The sequence below is a fragment of the Dipodomys spectabilis genome, unplaced genomic scaffold (genome assembly GCF_019054845.1).
Source record: "Dipodomys spectabilis isolate Male_0828 unplaced genomic scaffold, ASM1905484v1 ptg000783l, whole genome shotgun sequence".
NCBI classification, from domain to species: Eukaryota; Metazoa; Chordata; class Mammalia; order Rodentia; family Heteromyidae; genus Dipodomys; species Dipodomys spectabilis.
Window position 1 is genome coordinate 17312038 of NW_024871460.1, and position 25720 is coordinate 17337757.

At 35.1% G+C, this 25720-nt stretch overlaps 1 protein-coding gene across 18 annotated transcripts in view; it reads right to left on the reverse strand.

Annotated features, from left to right (window-relative positions):
• The window catches only part of Rims2 (regulating synaptic membrane exocytosis 2), a 418336-nt gene that overhangs the window by 287459 nt on the left and 105157 nt on the right, over nucleotides 1–25720 (reverse strand). For all 18 annotated transcript variants that reach the window (XM_042673019.1, XM_042673018.1, XM_042673020.1 and 15 more), the window contains one exon: nucleotides 9903–10213. In XM_042673019.1, coding sequence (XP_042528953.1) covers nucleotides 9903–10213 — 311 coding nt within the window. The remainder of the gene's footprint in view (nucleotides 1–9902; nucleotides 10214–25720) is intronic.

Below are 25720 nucleotides of genomic sequence, written 5' to 3' on the forward strand. Positions count from 1 at the left end.
ATTAACACAAATTAAGTCTTATACATAAGAATGGAAGATGAATATTATTAAAAAGACTAAATAGGAAAAATGCAAGTTTGACAAATATTATTGAAGAAAAACCAGTTGAAAACTAACATCTTAAAAATAAGCATATAAATATACTTAGGTTGAAAAAAGAAACATACAAAAATGGAAGAAGGACTGCATCAGTACAGAGGGGGTGATTGCTCTAGAGTTCAATTTTCCAGTTCAGGCACTGTGTAATTAGGTAAGCACAGTGAGAACTACTCTACAAATAATATTCAAATCAACCTTGAAAATCTTTCTTTCTGCACTAAGTTCCAAACTAAACCTCAAAACTTCCAATTGGGTCAAATAATATATACAAACAACTTTCAGGTACATATCACAGAAAAAAATAATTACAATAACAGTAATATTATTTCTCTATATTTTTTGCTGCTTTCATTTGAAAAAACTATATTATCTGAAAAAACTATATTATCTAAGTTTTTAACAAAAAAAAAAACATCCTAAATCTTAAGAGCTATTTATCATGTATTGAGCTACCTTGAGATAGATAGGACTAATTCATTCTCCAAGATCCTCAAGATTAAAAGTGACCACAATAAATTAAAACAAAAATACTTCAGGGAAATAATAATTCTATAAGTATTAAATATTGCACATACATAATACACACATAAAATAAATATATATTTTACAATTAGATGATTTTGATGAACTTTTAAAAATGAAAAATATAGTTTAAAATCTCCTGGGTCAGAGTCCAAATCTTTTATTGCTATAGCAACTTTCAGGTATATGCGTCAGTAAAAACATGCCAGGATCATTTTAAGAAAAACCCTGCTCCAATCCGCTACATATTAAATATATTGCTACCAATTCCTCCTAGAAACTAGAATCAATGAGGATCTCTTGTGTACTATGAAAAGTAGAGAATACAAAATAAATACATACAGGGACATATGCTGAAATCAACTAAAAAAGCATAAAGACACAAAGAATTCAATATAGTTTAGATTACTTTATGTAATACTGGCAATATTCAATAAAATGAACTGTTTTCAGTAGAGGAGGAAACAATTTAAAAAATCTAATCTCAAATCTAGCAGTTCTCAAAGTAAAAGCCAGTGACCTCAGCAGGGTTCTCCGTTCCCTTTCAGATGATCTGGAAAATCAAACCTTATTTCTAATGCTTTTTTTAGTAGTTGCTGTTTTGATTCTCATTTTCTTTTGGATGCACACTGCAGTTTGCCAGAGGACATGGCAAGTCAAACTTAACAGGCATAAGAATTTCTATAAAAATATGCTAAGGCACTAAAGATGTCCCATCATTATAATTTCTAAGAACAGGTTACTAGAGATCAATTTTATATGTAGTGACCAGTTTTAAGGCATGTTAAAATTATTTGATGCATATTATGTTTTTATAAAGGCCAAAGCTACACAAAAAGCAGAGAAAATTACTACATTCCTCAAATAAGCTCATTTTTAAGGAAAATTAAATAATTAAAATAAATTGAATAAATTGAAAACCTCAAATATTTATAAGATATAAAAAGTATGAGCTTGGGCTGGGAAGGTGGCTCAGTGGTAGAGCGCTTGCCTTGCATGCCTGAGGCCCTGGGTTCGATTCCCCAGCACCACATAAGCAAAAAGCAAAAAACCAGAAGTGGCACTATGGCTCAAGTGGTAGAGCGCTAGCCTTGAGCTGAAGAGCTGAGGGACAGTGCCCAGGCCCAGAGTTCAGGCCCCACAACCAGACCCAAAAAAAAATAATAAAATAAAATAAAATGAAATAAAAAGTATGAGCTGGATGGCTGAGAATGTGGCTTAGTGGTAGAGTGCTTGCCTAGCATGTATGAAGCCCTGGTTTCAATTCCTCAGTACTATATAAACAGAAAAAGCCAGAAGTGGCACTATGGTTCAAGTGATAGAATGCTAGCCTTGAGCATAAAGAGGTGCAGGAACAGAGCCCAAGACCTGAGTTCAAGCCCCAAGACTGGGGAAAAAAAAAAAAAAAGATGCACTGTGGGCTCATCTCTGTAATCCTAGCTGCTCAGGAGGCTGAGATCTGAGGATCACAGTTTGAAGGCAGCCCTAAGCAAAAAAGTCCATGAGAATCTTATCTCCAATTAACTACTCAGAAAACACCAGAATTGGTGCTGTGGCTCAAATGATAGAGGCTCTAGTCTTGAGCACAAAGAGGCTCAGGGATAGTGCCCAGGCCCTGAGTTCAAGCAGCAGGACAAGATTTAAAAAAATGTTTTTTAACAGGAATGGAAAAGGCACTGGCAAATATCTATAATCCCAGCACTTAGCAGAGGTAGAAAGGGCTACATCGAAAAATAGTCTCAAAAAAGGACAGAGAAAGATAATTGTATGTGTGTATATGTAAAGATGTAAAAGAAACCATGCCCCTCAAGTTGTTCAACGTTTAATAGGAGAGAATGTGTGCGGAAAGTTAGATAGTGATACATAATTTGATAAAGGTATTCCTCCTAAACATAAATAAATAAATAAATCTTCCTGGTCAAATACAGGAAGAGTTCCTGCAAGTAGGGACATTTGAGTTGACCTTTAAAGAAAAAAAATAAGACAGGCAGATAAGCAAAGCACATTCTTGCTTAAGAATCTTTGCACTTGTAATTTCTGTGCCTGAAATGCCCCTCCTTCAGATACTTATATGGCACACTTCTTAACCTCCTTCAAGTTTTAATGTTAAGGAAGGCCTATTTAAAACTAACTGTTCTTTACCTCCACCCTCCCCCCCCAAACAAAAATCCCTTTTCCTCTTCCTCTATCCTATTCATTCTTACCAGTTGTCACTAGAACATCAATGGTATGAAAACTGCGTGCTGTACCATTCTAATTTAAGTCAATAGCGCTCCCTAGAGTTCAGTGCAATCATGTGCACAGGCCTGCACATAATTCTTGTTTTCCCCAAACTAAAAGGTATTCTCTGTGAAGAAATTTTTTTTATTTTTCAACATGATACCCTCAGCATCAAGAAATGTCTAATAAATACTCAATAAATATTTTAATAACTACAGTTATAGAACAGAATTCTAATAAGATGAATAACATTAGTACTTGCAATTCTAAAAGAAATCAGGTTGAAGATGTAGCTCAGTGATAGAGAGCTTGTCTAGCATGTATGATGTCTTGTGTTCAAACTCCTCCCTTAAAAGAATGATTTATTATTTACCTGCTGTGGCCAGACTATTGTTTTCAGGGCCAAAGACAGGAAAGGTTGTAGGAAATGAAGTGAAATGGTATAATGTAATCTTTGGCTCAGAAAAAGAAAAAAGCTAAACTGAGGTTTTATCTCTAATTTGGAGATTTTAAAAAATTATTTCAATATTTTAAAAGTGTCTTATATATCATATTTTCCCACAAAGCCTAGATCATTGGTGGTTTAAACATTAAGTGCAAAAAGGGGAGGCATCAAAAGTGACCAGAAACAGGACTTTATCATATCTATACTTTAAAATCATGATTCTGGCCAGCCACCAGTGGCTCACACCTGTAATCCTAGCTACCCAGGAGGCTGAGATATAAAGATATGGTTCAAAGCCAGCCTGGCAGGAAAGTCCATCAGACTCTTATCTCCAATTAACTCCCAAAAAGCCGAAAGGAGAGCTGTGGTTCAAGTGGTAGAATGCTAGCCTTCAGCACAAAGGCTCAGGGACAGTCCCCAGGACTTGAGTTCAAGCCTCAAAACTGGTGCAAAAATCTCTACGTCTGTGTGTGTCTGTGTGTCTATTTGTATGCATGTATACGATTCTAGAGACAAAGCAGAACATCCAGTAAAGTAAACAAAGCAGAGAAGCAGAGGGTAAGGAAGCAAGACAAATAATCCCAAAAAGGGCGGGGAGGGCAGTGATAACCCCTATTAGAAAGGAAAAGCTAGATACAAGACATATTGCAAAGACAGAATTGACCCAAAACATAACTAAATATAATACGAAAGTCAAAGGGAAGAAGATTAGAAAATGATGCCTAAGAATCTTTACTTGAGTCATCAGCTGGGGATAAGGATGATACTACTGTGAAAACAAGTATATGCATATGGTTTTGAACATTTTAATTTTGAAGTGTTGGCATAAAATGTTTGTAAAAACAATATGACACATAAAAATCTCAGAACTAGACACAAATACCTGAGAAAAACTAAGCTTTGACTATGAAAAGACACCACTACCTGAGAAGTCCTATTTTTTAGACTCTCAGATATAAACTTAGACTTATTAGTCCAAACTATCTCTGCAACAAGTTCAGATGAAACAATACAGAATTGTAAACCACTTACTTTCAAGATGTACCTTTGCCATCTGGTGGCAAAAGTGATAAACTGAGCTTATTCTTATTCAAAGCTGAAATGATCCCTTATTTGTCATTCTTCTTACCAGTGGCATTTCTGTCGTAAGATTATCGGAAAAAGCCTTCTCCTTTTTCATTTCTGTGATAACTGCTATTCCTTTTTCACTTTTTGCCATGGCTCCTAATACATTCAAATTAAGTAACTAGTAAATTATTATTTGAGAAAATATTACTTTCCTGTTCCTCAAAACCTTATCACCTCTCTAATTCACTAATTGAATAATCCAATATATAAAAAAATTAACTAAACTGTTTATTTTTTATTAAAATCATTTTGATAGATCTGTGGAACAGAACAGAATATACCCTAACACAATAATTCAGTCGTAGAGTTCATACTTAGGCGGTATTTATCTCAATTCTAAAGTTCTCAGTCTGAGTTCACCTATATGTTACTCTATGTTATCTTGGCCCTTAACTTTATTTTCATAGTTATGTTTGTGACAATCTCTCTAAATTTCTTTTATTTAAATTAACACCAATTCCCAAGTAGTTATATATAATCTTTCATCATACTTTCAATATAAAGCTTCTATAAAGTTCTTTCATTCATTTACTCCATAAGTTACAGAACAACTGAGCAGTAAAAACTGTTGTAGAGAAACACTGAAAACAAGATAAACTGAAAAAAAACAGAGGTGTACCAGGTACCAAGGGCTTATGCCTGTAACTCTAGCTACTCAGGAGGCTGAGATCTGAGGATTATAGTTTGAAGCCAGAAAAAAAGCTGGAGTATAGCTGTAGCTCAAGAGGTAGAGCACTAGCCTTGAGTAAAAGAAGCCTAGGAACAGCCCTGAGTTCAAGCCTCAGAAGCAACAAAAAAGAGAGACAGGAAAGAAAGATTTTTCATAGAACAATAATATTTTAATACACAACTCCAATTGTTAGTAAGGTCTATTCTCATTTTTTTCATAGAGCTATGTCAGAGACTCAGCAGCCTTCTAATTGATCCCTCCTTTGTGGCAAGCTATTTTCTCATCCACTCAATCTTTCAACAACTGTTTAAATAGAGCCACTATCAATTGCAAGGTGCTAAGAATATAGCAATACGGAAGAAACATAGTGCTTTACATCACAATATTTGTTTAATTTGTTTGAATCTCAATTTATTGGAAAAAAACTTCAGTAATAATGTGTGAAAGCACTCATTTTAAGGTACTTTTTAAAGTTTCACCACTTACTAGTTAGTGGAACAATGCTTAATTTTTTAGATTTACAAAAAACTTGTAATTAATAAAATCATAGTCATTTAATAAGAAGTAGTGGGATGTATATAATCAAAGGATATTATATACATGCATAAAATTTATAACAAAACCCATTTTCTATACCATTAATATATATTAATAAAAAGGGGGAAAGAATAGCCATTTAATCTAGAAGTAACCTTTCAAAAATGTCTTCTATGTCTGACTATCATCTCTGATATTTCGTAAAATAATTCTAACTTTGAAATGAAATAATACTGCTTCTTCACCTGTTTTTGTTCTTTTGCAGACATGGTCAGTGACTGGGTGCCCTCTAGTGGACATCAGATGTCAACAGAAGTTGTACAAGTTACAGTCATTAGTAAAAGTGCACTTTTGTTGTTTAGACCAAATTGAAATAAGTAACTTGAGTATTTTAAATGTCAATATGTACATTAAACTGAAGTAAACTTGAATCATTTTCATGTTTCCTTCATTTAAGAGACCTATAAATGTAGTGACTATGTGTTAGCTTGTACAAGACAGTCCCAGGTACAATGTAAACGTATAACCACCAATATATTTTATTATTTAATAACTTAAAGAGATAATTTGTCAAGCCAGTTGCTGGGGCCAGTGGCTCATGCCTGTAACCCTAGCTACTCAGAAGGCTGAGATCTGTCTGAGGAGCACAGTTCAAAGCCAGCCCAGGCAACTTCAAGACCAGGACAGTCTGTCTGTCTATCTTTCTCCCACCCCCTCTCTCTCACACATACACATACACACGCGTGTGCGTGCACGTGCACACACACACACACATACAAATACACACACAAAGATAATTTTTTCTTTCAGAGCTCATATTGTATTCCTATATTTTTTTAGCATTAGCTAAATGAGAACACCTCATTATTTGTCTTTAGATAATCACTCTGTCAATAAAAGACAAAGATTCTGCAGAAAAGGTATCAGCCAACTTAAAGACAGTAATATAGCTTTCATTCTTTCACTATGCACTAAGTATTCATATGAATAAAAATAATTTACCAACAGTGGTACCTACTAACTGTCCAAATGAAGCACTGAAATTGTGAGCGAACACCTGAATGGAAAATTTAAAACAACTACCTTAAGTAATCCTATGAACTAGAAGAAAACACAAATGATTCTCTGAAAAACAGATTTTTAAAACTCAAAAAATCACTGAGCTGAAAAATCACTAAGTAGATTTTTAAATACAATAAAAGCAAAATGAATCCCAATATAGGGGCACAAGTGGTTCTTCCTTTCTTGCTATTGTTTCTAACATATTTATAAGGTATTGTGTGGTGTTTTTTTTGTTGTTGCTTTGTATGTCCCGCCCCCACAAAATAACTCGTTTTCACTGTATTTGATATTGGTATAATTTGGGAAAGGGAAGAGAAAAAAATAAATTGTTTAGGGGCTGGGAAGGTGGCTCAATGGTAGAGCACTTGCCTTGCATGCATGAGGCCCTGGGTTCGATTCCTCAGCACCACATAAGCAAAAAGAAAAAAAGCTGGAAGTGGCACTGTGGCTCAAGTGGCTAGCCTTGAGCTGAAGAGCTGAGGGACAGTGCCCAGGCCCAGAGTTCAGGCCCCACGACCAGACCCCAAAATAAAAAATAATAAAAGTTTAAAAAAATAAATAAATAAATAAATTGTTTAAATAGGGATACAGGTTGACCCATTGCAACAATGAGATGTACAAGACGCTATGTCGAAAAATGAACTTTACAATTCAGGCGAGGGAGGGGTGGGAATGTAGTTGAGGAGTGGGAGGGAAGGGATGGTAGGGGAAAAACAAAGGAGGAGGCAACAATGCTTGATAAGGAATGTACTCCTTACCTTGCTCATGTAACTGTAACCCCTCTGCACAGTATTTTCACAATAAAAAACTTATTTTAAAAAAGAAGCCACAAAGGAGAAGAATAAACCAGGCATAATAATTAGCGAGCTCAAAGACAGGCTATTTCAAAATACAAAGGAATGAAAACTCTTCACAGGAATTTTGCAACATTGAAAGAACAAATATTTAAGCTATTAGGGTTCAGAGGGACTTGAGAAGAAAACAAATTCAAAGTAACAACAAAATATCCCAAGTATGAAAGATACAACTATCAAGCTAGGCACTGGTGACTCATGTCTACATTCCTAACTACTAAGGAGGCTGAGAACTGAGGATTGTAGTTGTAGGCCAGCCCAGGCAGCAAAGCCAGTGAGATTCTTATCTCCAATAAACTACTCAGAAAAGGCTGGAAGTGGCACCTTGGTTCAGGTGGTAGAGCACTAGCCTTGAGCATAAAGATATATGTGAAAAAAAATGCAAAGTCATATCTTTGTAGAAGAACACTAAACTGTACTTACAATGTAATTCTAAATTTCAAATCGAAAATTTTTGAATAATCAAAACAGCTTAAAAAAACAAAGTCAGGGGCCCAACACCATCTGGTTTTAACAGTATACACCAGCAGTTATCAAAACAACATGATACTGACATGAAGATACATGGATGGGATGGGATGGGATGGGATGGGATGGGATGGGATGGGATGGGATGGGATGGGATGGGATGGGATGGGATGGGATGGGATGGGATGGGATGGGATGGGATGGGATGGGATGGGATGGGAAGGGAAGGGAAGACTGTGTGAATGGACCCACTCAAATGCTGACAAAAACTCATTTTGGACAAAAAGTCACAGTAAGGTTACTTTTTACCAAATTTTTTAAAATAGAATAAATGAATTATTTATTTTTTATGTTGAAATATTTTTTTATTGTGAAAATACCGTACAGAGGGGTTACAATAACATGGGCAAGGTAATGAGTACATTTCTTATCAAGCATTGTTGCCTCCTCCTTTGTTTCCCCTTACCAGTCCTTCCCATCTCCCCCCTCCCTCCACCCCCCATCCCTTCCTTCCCCCTGCGCCAAAGTTGTAAAGTTCGTTTTCAACACAGCGTCTTGTACATCTCATTGTTGCAATGGGTCCACCTGTATCACTATTTAAACAGTTTTTTTTCCCTTCCCCTCCACAAATTATACCAACATCAAATACAGTGAAAACAGGGGTTGTACCATCGGGGAGGGACATACAAAGCAACAAAGAAATATCTTATAAATATGTTAGAATCAATAGCAAGAAAGAAAAACCATTTGAGTCCTTATCTTGGGGTTCATTTCCCTAACATCAACTTATCTGACCTTTTCTGCTTGTCTCAAACATATACTAGTTATTGTAAATAAGGGAAACCATGGGACCTATGTTTCTTTGGGCCTGGCTTACTTCACTTAATATAATTTTTTCCAAGTCTTTCCATTTCCTAACAAATGGGGCAGTAAATGTAAAAACTAAAATCATACTATTTTTAAGAGCAAATACAGAGTATGTTCTGACATCATAATATGCCCAAACTATAAATTTGAGAGAAGGAATCAGAATACAACATCGCTTAGATTCTTAGGGCAGGTAATAATTCCTTTGAAAATACCCAAAAAAGCACTAAGCGCAATAGCAAATTATACATCACCAAAACAAAATTTTTCTTCATCAAAAAATAGTTAAGAAACTTTAACCAAATACATTTCAAGAAATTTCAAACCAAATTTTGGCAGTGCATAGAAGTTAAAAGGAATATAAAGCACTCAATAATTTAAAATAATCCTAAAACACAAAAAATCTTTTTTTTTAATACACAGCTCAAGAAAAATGTGAACAGCTACTAAACAGAAGAAGAAATATCTTCTTTTTGTTGGAGAACTCAAAACTAGAATGAGAGCTGGGCACTGGTAGCCCTCAGCTTAAGTCCTAGCTACTCAAGAGGTTGAGATCTAAAGGTTAAAGTCTGAAGCCACTCCAGGTTGACAAATTCATGATACTCTTATTGCTTAAAAAAAAATAACAAAAAAATAGCAAAAGGCCAAAAGAAGAGATATGGATCAAGTGGTAGAGCCCAAGCCATGAGAAGAAAAAAGGAAGAGTATGAAAGCCTCCAGTACTGCCCAAGAAAGGTGAGAGAGAGAGAACTACAATAATTCCACTAGGAAGTTTATAATTAAAAAAAAATTGGAATCCCATTTAATTGTATTTCTTTAATCCAGAAAGATGTTGATAACACTCATACATCAAACATAACCTAGCATATCTCAACTCCTAAATATCATATTCAGCATATGTAAAATGCACAGACATTAACATTACATTTAGACAACTCACTGTTGTCAAAACATTCCATATGTGTTTACTTCTGTTTGAAATGAAGATTAATAATAACCCATTTACCTAAAGATTAAACAAAATGTTTACCTGTCTGAAGCTATGTCACTGGCAATTTGGTGCTTTACTTCTGACCCATTCTTAATAGAATTCTGTCTTGTGAGCCCAGGAGATCGACTTTTCTCCACTGCAGGTATAGGTAAATCGCCTGAGGGTCCCTGGAATTGGACCTGCTCATGTAGCTTTGCTTTCTTCTCCTGAGGTGCCTCCTCATTTCTCTGTCCTCGAAGAATCTTTTGATCAGACTGCTGTGGTGTATTAGACCCACTATTATAAAACCATGCTCCTGATTTAGTGAGGATTTCTTGTTGTTTTCGGCACAAATTACATACCCACATAACCTGCAAAAGAAGACATAAGAAAAAGAAATTATTCTCTCCAAAAGTTAGAAATGGACGGAAAGAAAAACAGCAATTCAAGCCAACAAAAAAATTTTATGGTAATCCTACTGAAATTAAAATGCAAGTAATTGCTACTACAAATTAAATAATTTATCATTTATTTTAATTTTGTCAGAGTAATTATAATGAAATAAGCAATAGTTACTGAGAATAGAAATATTATAGAATCAAATTACTAATGTATTTTTATTGCTAGTTGTTTATTTGTATTCTTTATATTTATTTAATTACATATATAACAAAGTACACAGAAAAATGAATTTTGAATTTAAATACTAACTCCCAGACTCCTTGCTAAAGACTGCAAAGTGAGCTTGCTGAAGAAGTTGGAAACCTACAGAACTTGTTTCCTTAAAAAGAAATACTATTTATTTTCCTGTATAATTTTGAAAATTAGAAACAATTTATATTAAAATGTCTTCTATATAATAGACTTCCAGTAAATCATTTGTCAGTATTAAGGTCATCTCCTATTACCAATAATATTATATGATGCTTGAAGGGACTTTTATTTCATTTACATAGTTCCTAATGCTTAAAATTAGGCTAAAATATTATTAGCTCAGTAAAAATCTATTAATAGCTCATAATTTGTAGTAATCCATTTGATTTTTAATGTAGTTTAAAAAAATCATAAAATTACCATTTTAATAAGTTTTTTATTGTGAAAATACTGTATAGAGGGGTTACAATCACATGAGCAAGGTAATAAGTACATTTCTTTTTCTTTTTTTTATTGTGAAAATACTGTACAGAGGGGTTACAATTACATGGGCAAGATAATGAGTACATTTCTTATCAAGCATTGTTGTCGCCTCCTTTGTTTTTCCCCTACCATCCTCCCCCCCCCACCCCCCCCACCCCCCCACCCCCCCCCCCCCCCCCCCCCCCGCCAAAATTGTAGAGTTTGTTACATTTCATTGCTGCAATGGGTCAACCTGTATCTCTATTTAAAGAATTTGGTTTTTCCCTTCCACTCCCCAAATTATACCGACATCAAATACAGTAAAAACAGGGGTTATACGTGGGGGAGGGACATAAGAAGCAACGAAGAAATCACGTGGTATCTTATAAATACGTTAGAAACTATAGCAAGAAAGAAAAACCATTTGTGTCCCTATCTTGGGGTTCATATCGCTTAACATCATCTTATCTGACCTTTTCTTCTTGTCTCAGATATATACTAGTTATTGCAAATAAGGGAAACCATGGGACCTATGTTTCTTTGCGGCTGTCTTACTTCACTTAATATAATTTTTTCCAAGTTTTTCCATTTCCTAACAAAGGGGGCAATGTCATTCCTTCTGATGGAGGCACAGAATTTCATTGTGTAAATATAACACATTTTCTTGATCCATTCATCTACTGAGGGGCATCTGGGTTGGTTCCATATCTTAGCTATGGTAAATAATGCTGCAATAAACATAGTTGTGCTGGTATGGTCTTGTTTGTGATCATTTGGGTAAATGCCCAAAAGTGGGAATGCTGGGTCATAGGGGAGATCTATGTGGAGTCTTTTGAGAAACCTCCATACTGCTTTCCAAAGTGGTTGAATAAGTTTACACTCCCACCAACAATGCAGTAAGGTTTCCTTCTGTCCACATCCCCTCCAGCATCTGTTGTTATTAGAGTTCACCATCACCATTTTTAAGTGTACTCTTCAGGTAAGTACATTTACACTGTTGTAAATATATCTCCAAAAACTCTTACAAACTTGAGACTGTATACCCATTAAACAGCAATGGCCCATTCTCCTTTCTGAACTGCTGGTAAATAACCATTCTATATATTTATAATAAATATATTCGGGCTGGGAAGGTGGCTCAGTGGTAGAGCGCTTGCCTTGCAAGCATGAGGCCCTGGGTTCAATTCCTCAGCACCACATAAACAGAAAAAAGCCAGAAGTGGTGCTGTGGCTCCAGTGGTAGAGTGCTAGCCTTGAGCTGAAGAGCTGAGGGAAAGCACCCAGGCCCAGAGTTCAGGCCCCATGACCGGCAAAAAAATAAATAAATAAATATATTCTATATTCTAGATGATTTTAATACCTACATTTTTAGTACAGTAATCTAAGTAAGCTACTATATGTATAATCAGAAAACCCATCAACCCCTTCTAATTTTTTTTCTAATTCATAGAAAAAATTACAAAAGAAAAGGTGAGCTATTTCAAGTGATTACTGATATATTAATGTTAAATACTGACCCTGTAAAGTTCTCCATATTGATAAATATTTTATCATATTTAAATAAATTATAAATAAATAATATCAATATAGGTAATCCTATTAAAAGAAACCTTTAGGATACAGAAATGAACTTATTAGATACACATAGTCCAAGCACCAGCATTCAACATAGTGTGTTCAGCTAAAACAAAGATGTTTTTTATAAAAATAGTATTTAAAGTTTTTTAATGTTCCGCTGTACCAGTTTCATGTTTGTACAGTTCTAAATATACAGTATCGTACAGTTCACTTTTTTAATGTTTTGTTCTTTCTTTGAGTTAGTTGTATTAATATTTCTTTTTTCTCAAACTAAATGTAAAGCTCTCTGGAGAGAAGGATTATATTATCTGCTAGCATAGTTAGACCATAGTTAGACCACAGAATTTAAACAGATTCCTGCACATATTACAGTGATAAGCTATGCCAGATGATTCTAAAATATGACTGTATCTAGAATGAGTCACACTCAGAGCCCAGTACCCCAGATCTCCTACTGAACTAAAAGCCTGAGGGAAGGACACAGCAGTCTGCGACATCCCCCCTGCCAAAATCCTCCAAATGATTCTGATATTTGAATTTGAGAATCATTGTTTTGTGACAAGGATTCTCAACTCAATACATGAGTGAATTGCAAACGTGGTCTCCAGAGGGCTAAGACCAAAGGAGTGCATGAATATTCTCATCAGTTCACCTTAGCAAGAACTAAACATGATACATATACTGTATTTCTGTGAAGCCCAATATGAGGTAATTGTTGGAACCATTACCAACCTTATTTTCCTCATCTGTTAATACCCACTAGATATTAATATAAGCATAAATTTTAAAGGATTCTGTTTGACTAGTATTCACTATTGTGTATTAATATCTTTCTAAAACTCCCTAGACTATCCTCATTCATTGATCTTTTTCTGACTAGATCACTTAAGCCCCTCTAAACTAGTATCTTCATATTCTACCATACAAATTATCTCTTAGGCTTTATTTACAGAGAGAGATTTTTTTTTTTGTTTTATTGTATTTATTTGTTCTTGTGGGTTTTGTTTGTTTGGTTGGGTGGCTTTTAGGTTGGTTTGGGGTGTTTTGTTTTGTTTTGATGACTATCTATGCTTGCCTTTCAAATATCTGGGCCTTGAGAATCAGGATTTCAGAGGATAGGATATTATTTCAAAGTGTAACGTTTTCGGTTTTCTGAGACATGATCTTGCTATTTAGTCCAAACTGGCTTCACATTCTCCACCCTCCTTCTTCAGTCTCCTGAGTGCTGGGATTACAAGCATGTGCCACTCTGCCTCAAATTATCTTTCTTTTTTTCTTTTACATTGATAGATTCTATAAACTTTAAAGTTCATAAATATCAAAAGTTTAAGAATTCCTAAATCCACTCACAGAAAGTACTACAAAAAGACCTTACACCTTTATAACACAGCAATTTATTAATTTTCAACTACCTCTCACAAGTGCATATATATAAATGCAAGATAATTTTTCACTAACTATGAGACGAATAATATTCATTAGAGGAAAATTCCATGTCCATGGAAAATATCTGAACTAATTTGGGAATTAAATCACAGGGTTGTGTAAATTAACCACATTAACCAAGTAAGCTAACCATCAATTATATTTCATAACAAATGCTATTAAAAATATCTTAGATATATGTACACATGTAAATAACTAAAAATATGTTAAAGCCTATGATATTACTGGTCCTGATATTTATCAAAAATATCTAGACCTTGCAATTCAGGATTTCAAAGTATAATATATTATATTTCCTTCCAGTCCTAAATATGCCAATTCTTTTCAGTCATTATCCATATTAAGACATAAGGTTTCTAATGAACCACACTTGTCATTTAATACTAATGCTAATTCTACTAACTTTGTTGGTGAGGCTGAAAAAAATACTATTTTTTTTGTTTGATGAATTGTATATTCTTATTCATTCCCTATTATCTTGGGTGTTTTTGTACATTTTTTATTGTAAAATTACTGTACAGAGGGATGAGTTACATGAGATCCCTCAAAACACTAAACATAGACCTTCCTTACAACACAGCCATACCACTCCTGGGCATCTATCCTGAACCTATGAGCCAGGATATGCTAAAGACACATCCATGTTCACTGATGTGCTATTCAGAATAGCCAAGATATGGAAACCACTTAGATGACCCAAACTAGATGAGTGGATCAAAAAAATGTGGTACCTATACACACTGGAATTTTACACAACTATCAGAAAGAATAAAATAATGTTATTTGCAGGGAAATGTATACAACTAGAACAAATCATGTTAAGTGAATTGAAGTAAGCCAAGCTCAGAGAGGCAAATTATGTATATTCTCTCTGATATGCAAAAATTAGACCTAAAATACACTGGGAGATGATAAATCATACAGAATTTTAAATATTCACACACAGGGAGACCAAAAGAGGATACTCTTAAGAGAGAAACACAAAGGCGCAATGCCTAAGTGCCTATTAATATATATATATATATATATATACATATACACACATACATACACAGTGATAAGAACTCCAAGATATAGAGCCTTTTCTTCCTTTTGTTTAGTTTTTAGGTTTTGATGATTCTGTCTTCTTTACCCTATGTATGGTGTATTCAAGTATCCATCATCAGAAGGGGTGAAGGGAGGGTACAGAACTCAAGGGAAAAAGAGTGAAAAAGTGCACCAGTGGAGCTCACTGGACACTGATGAAAGTGAACTATACAACTCAGGGTAGAGTGCATTTTCAGCATACTGTCTTGTGCGTCTCATTGTTACAATGGGTCATCCTGTATCCTTATTTCAGCATTTTCTTATTTCCCTTCCCCTGCCCAAACTAGAAAAATGTACATACAAGATATAGGACACCAGAATCAAATACAGTGACAAGAGTTGTACCATGGGGAAAGAACATACAAAGAAACAAAAAAAAAAAAAAATCACATAGTATATTATAAGTACATTAAAACAAACAGCAATAAAGATAAAACCTCTTGAGTCCCTATCTTGGGGTTCATTTTGCTTAGCATCAGGTTATATGTTCATATGTACATAGCTTTTGATCTCTTCTGCTTGTCCTAGACATATACTAGTTATTGCAGATAAGGGAAACCATGAGACCTATGTTTCTTTGGGTCTGGCTTACTTCACTTAATAGAATTTTTTCCAAGTCTTTCCATTTCCTAAAAAATGTGGTGGTATCATTCTTTCTGATACAAATTTGTAGGGGGGGAGGGAGGGAAAGAGGAGTTGAGGAGGTGGGGAGGAAAGGGATGATTGGAGAAAAATAAAGGAGGGTATAACAATGCTCCATAGGAAATGGACTCATTACCTTGCTCATGTAACTATAACCCCTCTGTACAGTATCTTTACAATAAAAAAATATATATTAATCCTTTAAAAAGTGCTTAAAAAAAACAGAGACAGAAGGGACAGATTGGTAGTAAACGCGAGAACAAAAACACTGTACAAAAAGAAATGTACTCAGAGACTGCCTCAGAGGCTGAGGCAGGAAGGTTATATATATATAGGCCAGCCTGGACAACATAACCAGACCCCATTTCAAAAAAAAAAAAAAAAAGTAAGCATAACAGTTACATCAAATAATCAGAGAAAAAGAAAAGAAAAATGTGTTATATGCTTATAAAATTTAAAGAAACTTAAAGGCCTGCAAAATTCTGTGAGTTTTTTTCATTTAAACAACAATAGAAATAAAAATAGTGACACAAAGAGAGGGAAGATTATTGGTTAAAGACTAGTAATAATGAGATCATTGGCCAAGCTCTTATGCTCCAGGTAACTCTGAACAAAAATAATTTACTAGTTTCTACTTCAACCATTTTGGGCCTGCTTATAAAAGAATGTATTTTTCAAATAAAAAAAATAACATGACAAAGTGTAATTCTATTAGTGTAACTCAATCACCAGACTTGAAAATTATGGAAGATTCTAACTACTGATTAACAAACTTTTCCATTTCCTCTTTAAAATTACATTTCCCAATCTTCTTAAAGTTAGGGAAGGCCACAGTCTTATGACTAAATTCTAGCTAGCATATTATAGGCCACTTCCATGACCTATAAAATTCCTTTCATATGTTATCTTCATGTTGTTCACTTATAACCATGAAGGTCAAGGAGCCAATGAAAAAAGGAGTCTGGAAACTTCAATGAGTTGATCAGACAACAGCAGCATGGACTTAAATGGGTAAGAAATAAACTAAAACTACTTGAGCTACAAAAAAAATTGTGTTTATCTTTTATAGATGATAGAATTGTTTTTACTAAAGTATATCACCCAGAATAATCTTGGCATTTGAAGAATATTATAAGCACGAGGATATTAAAGAGTTTCAGCAACTCACAAGAAACAATTATGCACATTTCCTCCCAGGAGGAGCTTGAAATCAGCAATAATAAGTATATGTAAGACTACAGAAGTTGAAAACATTTCCTAACATTGTTTTTTCTAACAAAACTGCTTGGTGCCACAAACACATATCTATTATATGCAAGTAAAAGAATATTATATAATTATATATATTATATATTATATATAAATTTTATAATATGTAATAATATAGTCAGTTATCAGTAGATAAATGAAGTTTTAATTTATCATAAAAATTGATTCATACTATAAAATTTCAAATTAACACATAGGCAAATAACAATATTAATTCATTAACTATGGATTTATAAAATAGTCACTAAATGACTAGTATACGGTAGAAACTGCTAAAAGCTGGCAAACACAGCTCAAGGTAAATTTTGTTTGAGACTTTAAAGTGCAATGGAGAGACAAGAATTATACCAATATTGTTTAGATTACAATACACAAGGAATGCATTCACATCATAGACCCCTTGATAGGTTCCTCTCTGGCCTTGGAGTTTGGAGAAAAAACAAGGAAGTAAAGGAGGTCTGTAAGAGGCCTGCAAGTCCAGAAAGGTTCAACCATAATATTACCCTACCACGTTTCTATCATTGGAACCAGAAAGGTTCAACCATAATATTACCCTACCACGTTTCTATCATTGGAACCAGTGTCTTGTTTCTCAAAGGCAATCAGGAGCATTGGGATTACGAACCTACAACCCTCTCTTCTAGCACTGCCATAGTGGATTTGAAAAATGATGTACTTGTGCAGAATTACACTTTCAAATAGGTTACTTAAACAATTAAGAGATCACTGTAATCCTTATATTAGACTTCTGGAATACCAAATAAAAATCAGAAATTTGTCGCATCTAATATCCCTGAGATAAGCAGCAAGATTTTCCCAGGTTCCCCATATACTGTAAGCCTGGTATCTCCAGCTACAGTCACATTTATAGGGTCTTGCAGCAAAGTCTGGTAGTTAATTCCATAAGTGTCTCAGAAGGAAGCAGCAGTGCAAAACAAGCTTTAACCCCAGGCATTTCCCGGTTTTGTTGTTACATACTCTTCTCCTGGCTTTGAAAAATAGCCACTAAGAAATGGAACTTACTTCTCTATTGCCTCAACAGCACCTGAAGAGAACAGGCACAGGTTGCTGACTAGCTTTGGGATACTCTAGGGTGTTCAGAACAGCAGTTAGGCCATGCCTCACCTTGAGTTATTCCATTTTTAAAAGTTCTACGTTGCTCTATTTTAAATATAACTTTCAATGCGAAATGACTTCATCTTGTTTATGTAAGTAAACAAGTACTATCCGCCAGCACACAGTGTGGCACGAATTAATAATATATTTCTTAAACCAAATAATTAAGTCTGTGAATATATATACACATGAGCTTATCAATCATAATAAATGTAATCTCTTCATCTGCAAATATATAGGAAGGAACATAGAAATGTGGTTAAAAATACTGGAGTAGGTGTCTAGCAAGTGAAAGGCCCTGAGTTCAATCCCCAGTACTGCCAAGAGACAGGGTATGCCAAGACTGACACATTGACAGGCATTCTGATCCATCTCTTAGTCACATGCCACACAACCTGCCCAAGAAAATTACCTCAGCAAAGGACTCTTATCTCTGTCCCTATGCTCAAGTGTAGTTCTTGCCAGTGACAGATGGCCCACTTCAAAATGGTACTCAAAACTGCCTACCACCCCAGACCTGCATTTGGTAATTCTCTTAAAATTTCTTACATGGTTTTCTCTACAGAGACTTTCCTTGAATCCATAGCAGCCTTTGCCTTCAGTATGGCCCTATCTGCATCCAGTAGTCTTTTTAACCCTTTCTTAGCCATTCTGTAACACACACATCTATGTAAGACACATGGATGAAATATAATGTATGGTCTAAGAGTTAATATTGGTAATTAAGATTAGAATAAAGGAACCTGTGTTTGTCAGTGGCCACAAGTAAAGTCAGGAGACAGTAACTGTTGTAGCTTGTGAATTTATAATTACAATTTTATAAGGTCTTACATCATAGAAAAGCAGAAACATGTCCATCTGTGTTTCTACCATAGCTACTCATGACTACATAATGCCACATTTTTCCTTAGAGTCACTCAACTTAATTTTAGTCTAATAAGTACCTCCTTAGGATAAATTCCCTACTTCTGATAACAGTATTTATTGTTCTACTGTTCTAAAAAAAAAGTGGAAGAGCTCTGTAGGGCTTCTTTGGCTGCAATCTGCATCTAATTCATAGTCTGCTTCTTCTCAATTTAGACAGGATTGTGTTCTACCATTAAATTGCCCCATGTCAATTTCTACAGGCACTGCTGATTCTTCTTAGGCTCTGAATAATCAGCTATTCAGCCAGTACCTAAGTCATCTGTTCCACAGCACTTTGACAAAGTTACTTTAGACTCATTATGCTGTCTTTGGAAAGAAAGAGGTCACTGCAGAGACATGTCCATATGTTTATGTCCTTTGTGCCATAGCAGAACTAAGGATAGTTCTAGAAAGTAAATTCTGGCCTTTTCTTGGTCTTTCTTAACCATGATGAATTGCTAAGTTTACTCTGAAGTATCTATGAGTACAAGGGAAAAAGGACATCCTGAAAGATGAATCCTATCCAAAAACCTCAAATATTAAGGAAATTAAAGGTTATTCTTCAATTTAACCAATGTACATCCTCCTCTAGGACTACATCCTAAAAGAGCATATCTTTGATCATCTATTAGACTTACTTCAGTCATCTTTCTGTTCCCTCATACTATACAAAGAAAGAAGTGACAGGATTTTCCTTTCTTGTCTGTATACCTAATACTTTCTTCAACACCCTTGAAGTACTAAGCTTCAGTCTTCCCTCTTTATCTATTTCATAACTTCCTTTAAGCCACCTATTGTTTCAATGCTCAAAAGAAACTAGCTTATTGAGAAAATAATCTAGCTGTTGCTGGTGGCTCATACCTGTAATCCTAACTACCCAGGAGGCTGAGCTCAAAGGATCAAGCCTCAAAACCAACTGACCCAGGAAAGTCATGAGAATCTCATCTCCAATGAACCACAAAAGGTCCGAAAGTAGAGGTGTGGCTCAAGTGGTAGAGAACCAGCCTTGACAAAAAAGTTAAGGGGCAGTGTCCACTGTCGATGGGAATATAAATTTGTTCAACCACTCTGCAAAGCAGTATGGAAGTTACTCAAAAAAATTAAAACATAAAACTACCTTATGGTCCAGCAATTCCACTTCTGAGCATTTACTCAAAAGATTACAAACAAGGATATAGTAAAAATACCAGCACAACCATGTTTACTACAGTACTGTTCACCCTAATCAAGGTATGAAATCAGCCCAGGTGCCCCTCAATTCATGAATGGATCAAGAAAATGTGGCACGCATACACACTGGAATTTGACTCATCCATTACAAAGAGTGAAACTGTACTATTTGAAAACAGATGGAAAGACTTAGAAAAAGTATGCTAAGTGAAGTAAATCATGCCCAGAGAGACAAAGGATCCAGTTTCCCTTTATATGTGGATGCTAGAGTTAGCCTACACACTCATAAGTAAATATGTTGGGTGGGATGCAAGTGTATACCAATATATTAACTGAAATACGGTAGATTTAAGGGAGATTCCTTACAAAGCCAAAATCAAAGTTCAGCAAAATAAAATACCAGGATATGAGTACTCAAAAGGGGTGGGGTGGGGTGGGGTGAAGGAGAAAGGGGTAAACTAATGAAGAGGAGAAGGGGTAATACAAATAATAATCTAATGTATATCCTACAATAATCTAATGTAAAAGGGGTGGGGTGAAGTGAAGGAGAAAGGGGTAAACTAAGAGGAGAAGGGGTAATACAAACAATAATGTGTATCCTCCAATAATCTAATGAATATCCTAAGGGCCAGGTAGAGGAGGGATGGGTGAGAATGTTGAAATGGATGACACTGATAAAGATATATTACTCATAAACTGAGTTGTTAATGGAAACTCATTTGTACAACTAAACTACTTAAAGATACTTTTTTTTTTGGTCGGTAGTGGGGTTTGAACTCTGGGCCAGGGTACAGTCCCTGCACTCTTCAGCTCAAGGTGAGCGCTCTACCACTGACCAACAGTGCCACTTTCGGTTTTCTGGTGGTTAACTGGAGATAAGAGTCTCACGGACTTTCCTGCCTGGGCTGGCTCTGAACCGCGATCCTCAAATCTCAGCCTCCTGAGTAGCTGGGATTACAGAAGTGAGCAGGGGCGCTCGGCTAAAAGATACATTTTTTTATTTTTTTTTAATTTTATTTTATTTGTGAACATACTGTAGAGGGCTTGCAATTACATGGGCAGGATAATGCATACATTTCTTACCAAGCATTGCAGCCTACTCCTTTGTTTACCCTTCACATCCCTTCCCAGCCTCCCCCTTCCCCCCCCCACCCAATCCTTCCCTCCGCCCCCACCGACGTTGTAAAGCTCGTTTTCGACATGACAACTTGTACTTCTCATTGTTGCAACAGGTCCACCTGAATCCTTAAACGACTTGTTTTTCCCCATCTCCTCCACAAGTTATACTGACATCAAATATAGTGAAAGCAGGGGTTACACTGTGGGGGAGGGACATACAAAGCAACAAAGAAATAATCTTATAAATGCTTTAGAAACACATGCATGAAAGAAAAAAAACATTAAAATACATATCTAAGGGTTCATTTTCCTAACATCACATTATCTGACCTTTTCCGCTTGACTCAGACATATACTAGATATTGCAAATAAGGGAAACTATAGGACCTGTGTTTCTTTGGGCCTGGTTTACTTCACTTAATATAATTTTTTCCAAGTTTTTCCATTTCCTAACAAATGGGGCAATGTAATTCTTTCTGATGGAGGCACAGAATTCCATTGTGTATATATACCACATTTTCTTGATCCATTCATCTACTGAGGGGCATCTGGGTTGGTTCCATATCTTAGCTATGGTAAATAAGGCTGCAATAAACATAGTTGTGCTGGTAGCTTTAGTGTGGTCTTGTTTGTAAATGCCCAAAAGTGGGATTGCTTGGTCATAGGGGAGCTCTATGTGAAGTCTTTTGAGGAACCTCCATACTGCTTTCCAAAGTGGTTGAACAAGTTTACATTCCCACCAACAATGAAGTAAGGTATTTTTTAAATTGTTGGTTTCTCTATCAGATTAAGGAAAGTGAACCCTATTGCAGTTGCCCCATTGTCCCACTAGTCTGTGCTGTAGCACTGTCTTCAAACTGGCTCAACTGGATTCACTGCTTATTGCTACATTAACCCACCTTATCTTCTAAAAAGTTTCCATTCAAAATGCAGTAACATTCTAAAATCAGAATCAGGTGAAACAACAGTGTAATTGTTCTGTATTATATAATGTGAAGAAAATAATTAGAATATTTGCTTTCTATGGCATACTGATGATTCAATAGAGAAAATAAAATCATATTATTAGTCAACAGTTTTCCAGGGTTTAGAATTTACAAGTTATAATGCGTAAATTACATAATTATAAATCATTTCAGTAGCATTAAAATAAAATCATAATTACAAAATAGAATTTTAACTTTCCTTAAAGTAGAAACCACGTTCACATAAAAGGTTTCATTAAAAATGGAGATCAGAGCATGAAAATATTGAAAGAGGATATCTTACCAAAAGAAGAGGCTCAATTGTAACTCTGTGAAGGTTAATAGATGACACTTTACCACGAAGAATGTGAATCTAGAATCAATGATGGTGAAACGCTAAATACAGAAGTATTGAGAATATTTTTAGGGAGGTGGGTAGCCCATCAGTACAATTTTATTAAGCCCTCATCAAGATACCACCATACTTAATAGAATTCACAAAATTGCTAGTGGATTTATTCAGATTGTGACAAGGACTATGATAGACAATACCATACACGAATGATCTACCAATGTCACTAGTCGTTCCCAATCATAATGAGAACAGAGCTGATGAAAATATGAGCAATAAACCTGCTCAGGAATCAACAAGGAAGGGATTTCAAAATTCTGAATAATCAGACTTAGGTTGTTTTGGCTTTAGCCAGCAACTTTTATATAAAGATCACCACGGATGGAGTTGACCTACTGAGTCCTCAAGAAATAACCTTATGGATAATACCTGTAACTTTAATACTCATGTTCATAAACTATTCTCAAAAGTTTGAGTCCTGATTAGAATGTAATCGTTAAAATAGGAATTATGACTAATATTAATAGATGGCATTAAATTTTTTCAAGTAAAACACAAGTAAATGGATCCCACTCAGACAGTTTTTTTTTCTAAGTAAGAAATCACATTAAATCAGGCCTGGTGGCACAAACCGATAATCCCAGCATTCAAGAGGCTGAGAAAGGACGTGGAAGCTTGACATCAGTTGACCTATGTGATGAGACCCTTTCTAAAAAGCAAACAAAAAAGAAACTACAAACAACAAACCAAAATACTATCAATGGATTATCAAACAATGCATATAAAAACTTACCTAAATTGAAAAATAAAGTAAGATTTCACTGACCAAGTGTCATTTGACTGGTTTGACAAAAGAAATTCTTTTTTCCTTTTAGCTAATTTGTTCCACATATTCAAACATATTTTTATTTTTTTTAATCTTAAAATGTGAATTTTAAAATGTGAAAAGACAAAATCATTTTAGCAATATAAATGGTAATTGGGAGAAATACTAAAGTTAACAATTCCCCCTTTTTGGTACACTGGCTTAAATCTAATCTGTCTTTTAGCATCTGTGTCTACAAGTCCAAGCTTAGTAAGAGTATTCTTTTGAAAATTCTTGGCAATTCTTTTTTTGGTATACTTCTCAAAAACTGACAAGATGAATCACTAACTGTGGTAATAAGTTGTACAGCCTAATGTGTTCTATTCTGTGCTTTCAACAAATTCTAGGAAAACCCAAATTATACAATTAAAAACAATTTTTGATAATGGATTTCTAAATTTTTGTCACATAATTTAGAGCTCAAATAATTGAGTGAATTCTTGTAACCAAACTCCTATTCATATCTAAGCAATACTATGAGCAAATTTCTTTCATAATTACATCTATTAAAATAAAAGAAATAGAATTGGCATGTAATTCCATCTCAGCCAGTAAAGAATAATATTAATCTACACATTTATGAACAACTTTGAAAGAAAACCAATCTTGATCATTCCCTTGAGAATTGTTTCCTGTAAAAAAAAATTCACTTCTTATTGGTAATAACGGTTCATCAAAATGCCTTATTGTGTATTTATTATTACCATAGTTAAACTCAACCCAGTAGAATCTGTCCAAAATTGTAAACCTTGTGGCCATTGAAATTTTCCTGTTTCATTTCAATAGTATTCAAATTTAGAAGAAACAGATTATAAAATGATGGATTTTAAAAGATATATTCAGACAGGTACTTATGGTTTATACATGTAATCCTCGCTACTCAGCAGGCTGAGATCTAAGGCTTACAGTTCAAAGCTAGTCCAGGCAGGAAAGTCCATGAGATTCATCTCCAATTATGGATCACAAAAATGTAGTACACACACACACACACACACACACACACACAAGAATTTTATGCCTCCATCAGAAAGAATGACAGGCAGTGAAGTAAGCCAGACTTAAAAAAACATAGGTCCTCCCATGGTTTCCCTTATTTGCAGTATCTAGTATATGTATGAGTCAAGCGGAAAAGGTCAGATAATGGGATGTTAGGAAAATGAACCCTTAGATATGTATTTTAATGTTTTTTTCTTTCATGCATTTGTTTCTAACGCATTTATAAGATTATTTCTTTGTTGCTTTGTATGTCCTTCCTCCACAGTATAACCCCTGCTTTCACTATATTTGATGTCGGTATAACTTGTGGAGGAGATGGGGAAAAACAAGTCGTTTAAGGATACAGGTGGATCTGTTGCAACAATGAGAAGTACAAGTTGTCATGTCGAAAACGAGCTTTACAAGGTTGGTGGAGGAGGGGGGAGGATTGGGGGGGGAGGCTGGGAAGGGATGTGAAAGGTAAACAAAGGAGGAGGCTGCAATGCTTGTAAGAAATGTACGCATTATCCTGCCCATGTAATTGTAACCCCTCTGAAAAGTATGTTCACAAAAAAAAATAAAATAAAATAAAATGAAAAAAAAAAAAACATAGGTCCCATGGTTTCCCTTATCAGCAATAACTAGTATATGTCTAGGACAAGCAGAGGAGGTGAAAAGCTATGTACATATGAACATATAACCTGATGCTAAGCGAAATGAACCCCAAGATAGGGACACAAGAGGTTTTATCTTTATTGCTGTTTGTTTTAATGTACTTATAATGTACTATGTGATTTTTTTTTTTGTTTCTTTGTATGTTCTTCCCCCATGATATCATTACAGTGTCCTGCATCTTGCAAATATAGTTTTCTAATTTGGGGAGGGGAAGGGAAATAACAAAATGCTGAAACAGGATATAGGATGACCCACTGTAACAACAACATGTCAAGACAGTATGTTGCAATTGAACTTTACAACTTTGTGGGGGAGTGAGGAGGGGATGTAGGGAGGAAAGAGATAGTAAGGGAAAAATAAAGGAGGCAGTAGCAATGCTCCATAGGAAATGGACTGATTACCTTGCTCATGTAACTATAACCCCTCTGTACAGTATCTTTACAATAAAATATATATATTAAGAACAAAAGCCAGAAGTGGAAATGTGTCTCAAGTGGAATGCTAGCTTTGAGCAAAAGAAGCTCAGGAGAGGCTGGGAAGGTGGCTCAGTAGCAGAGTGCTTGCCTCACATGCATGAGGCCCTGGGTCCAATTCCTTA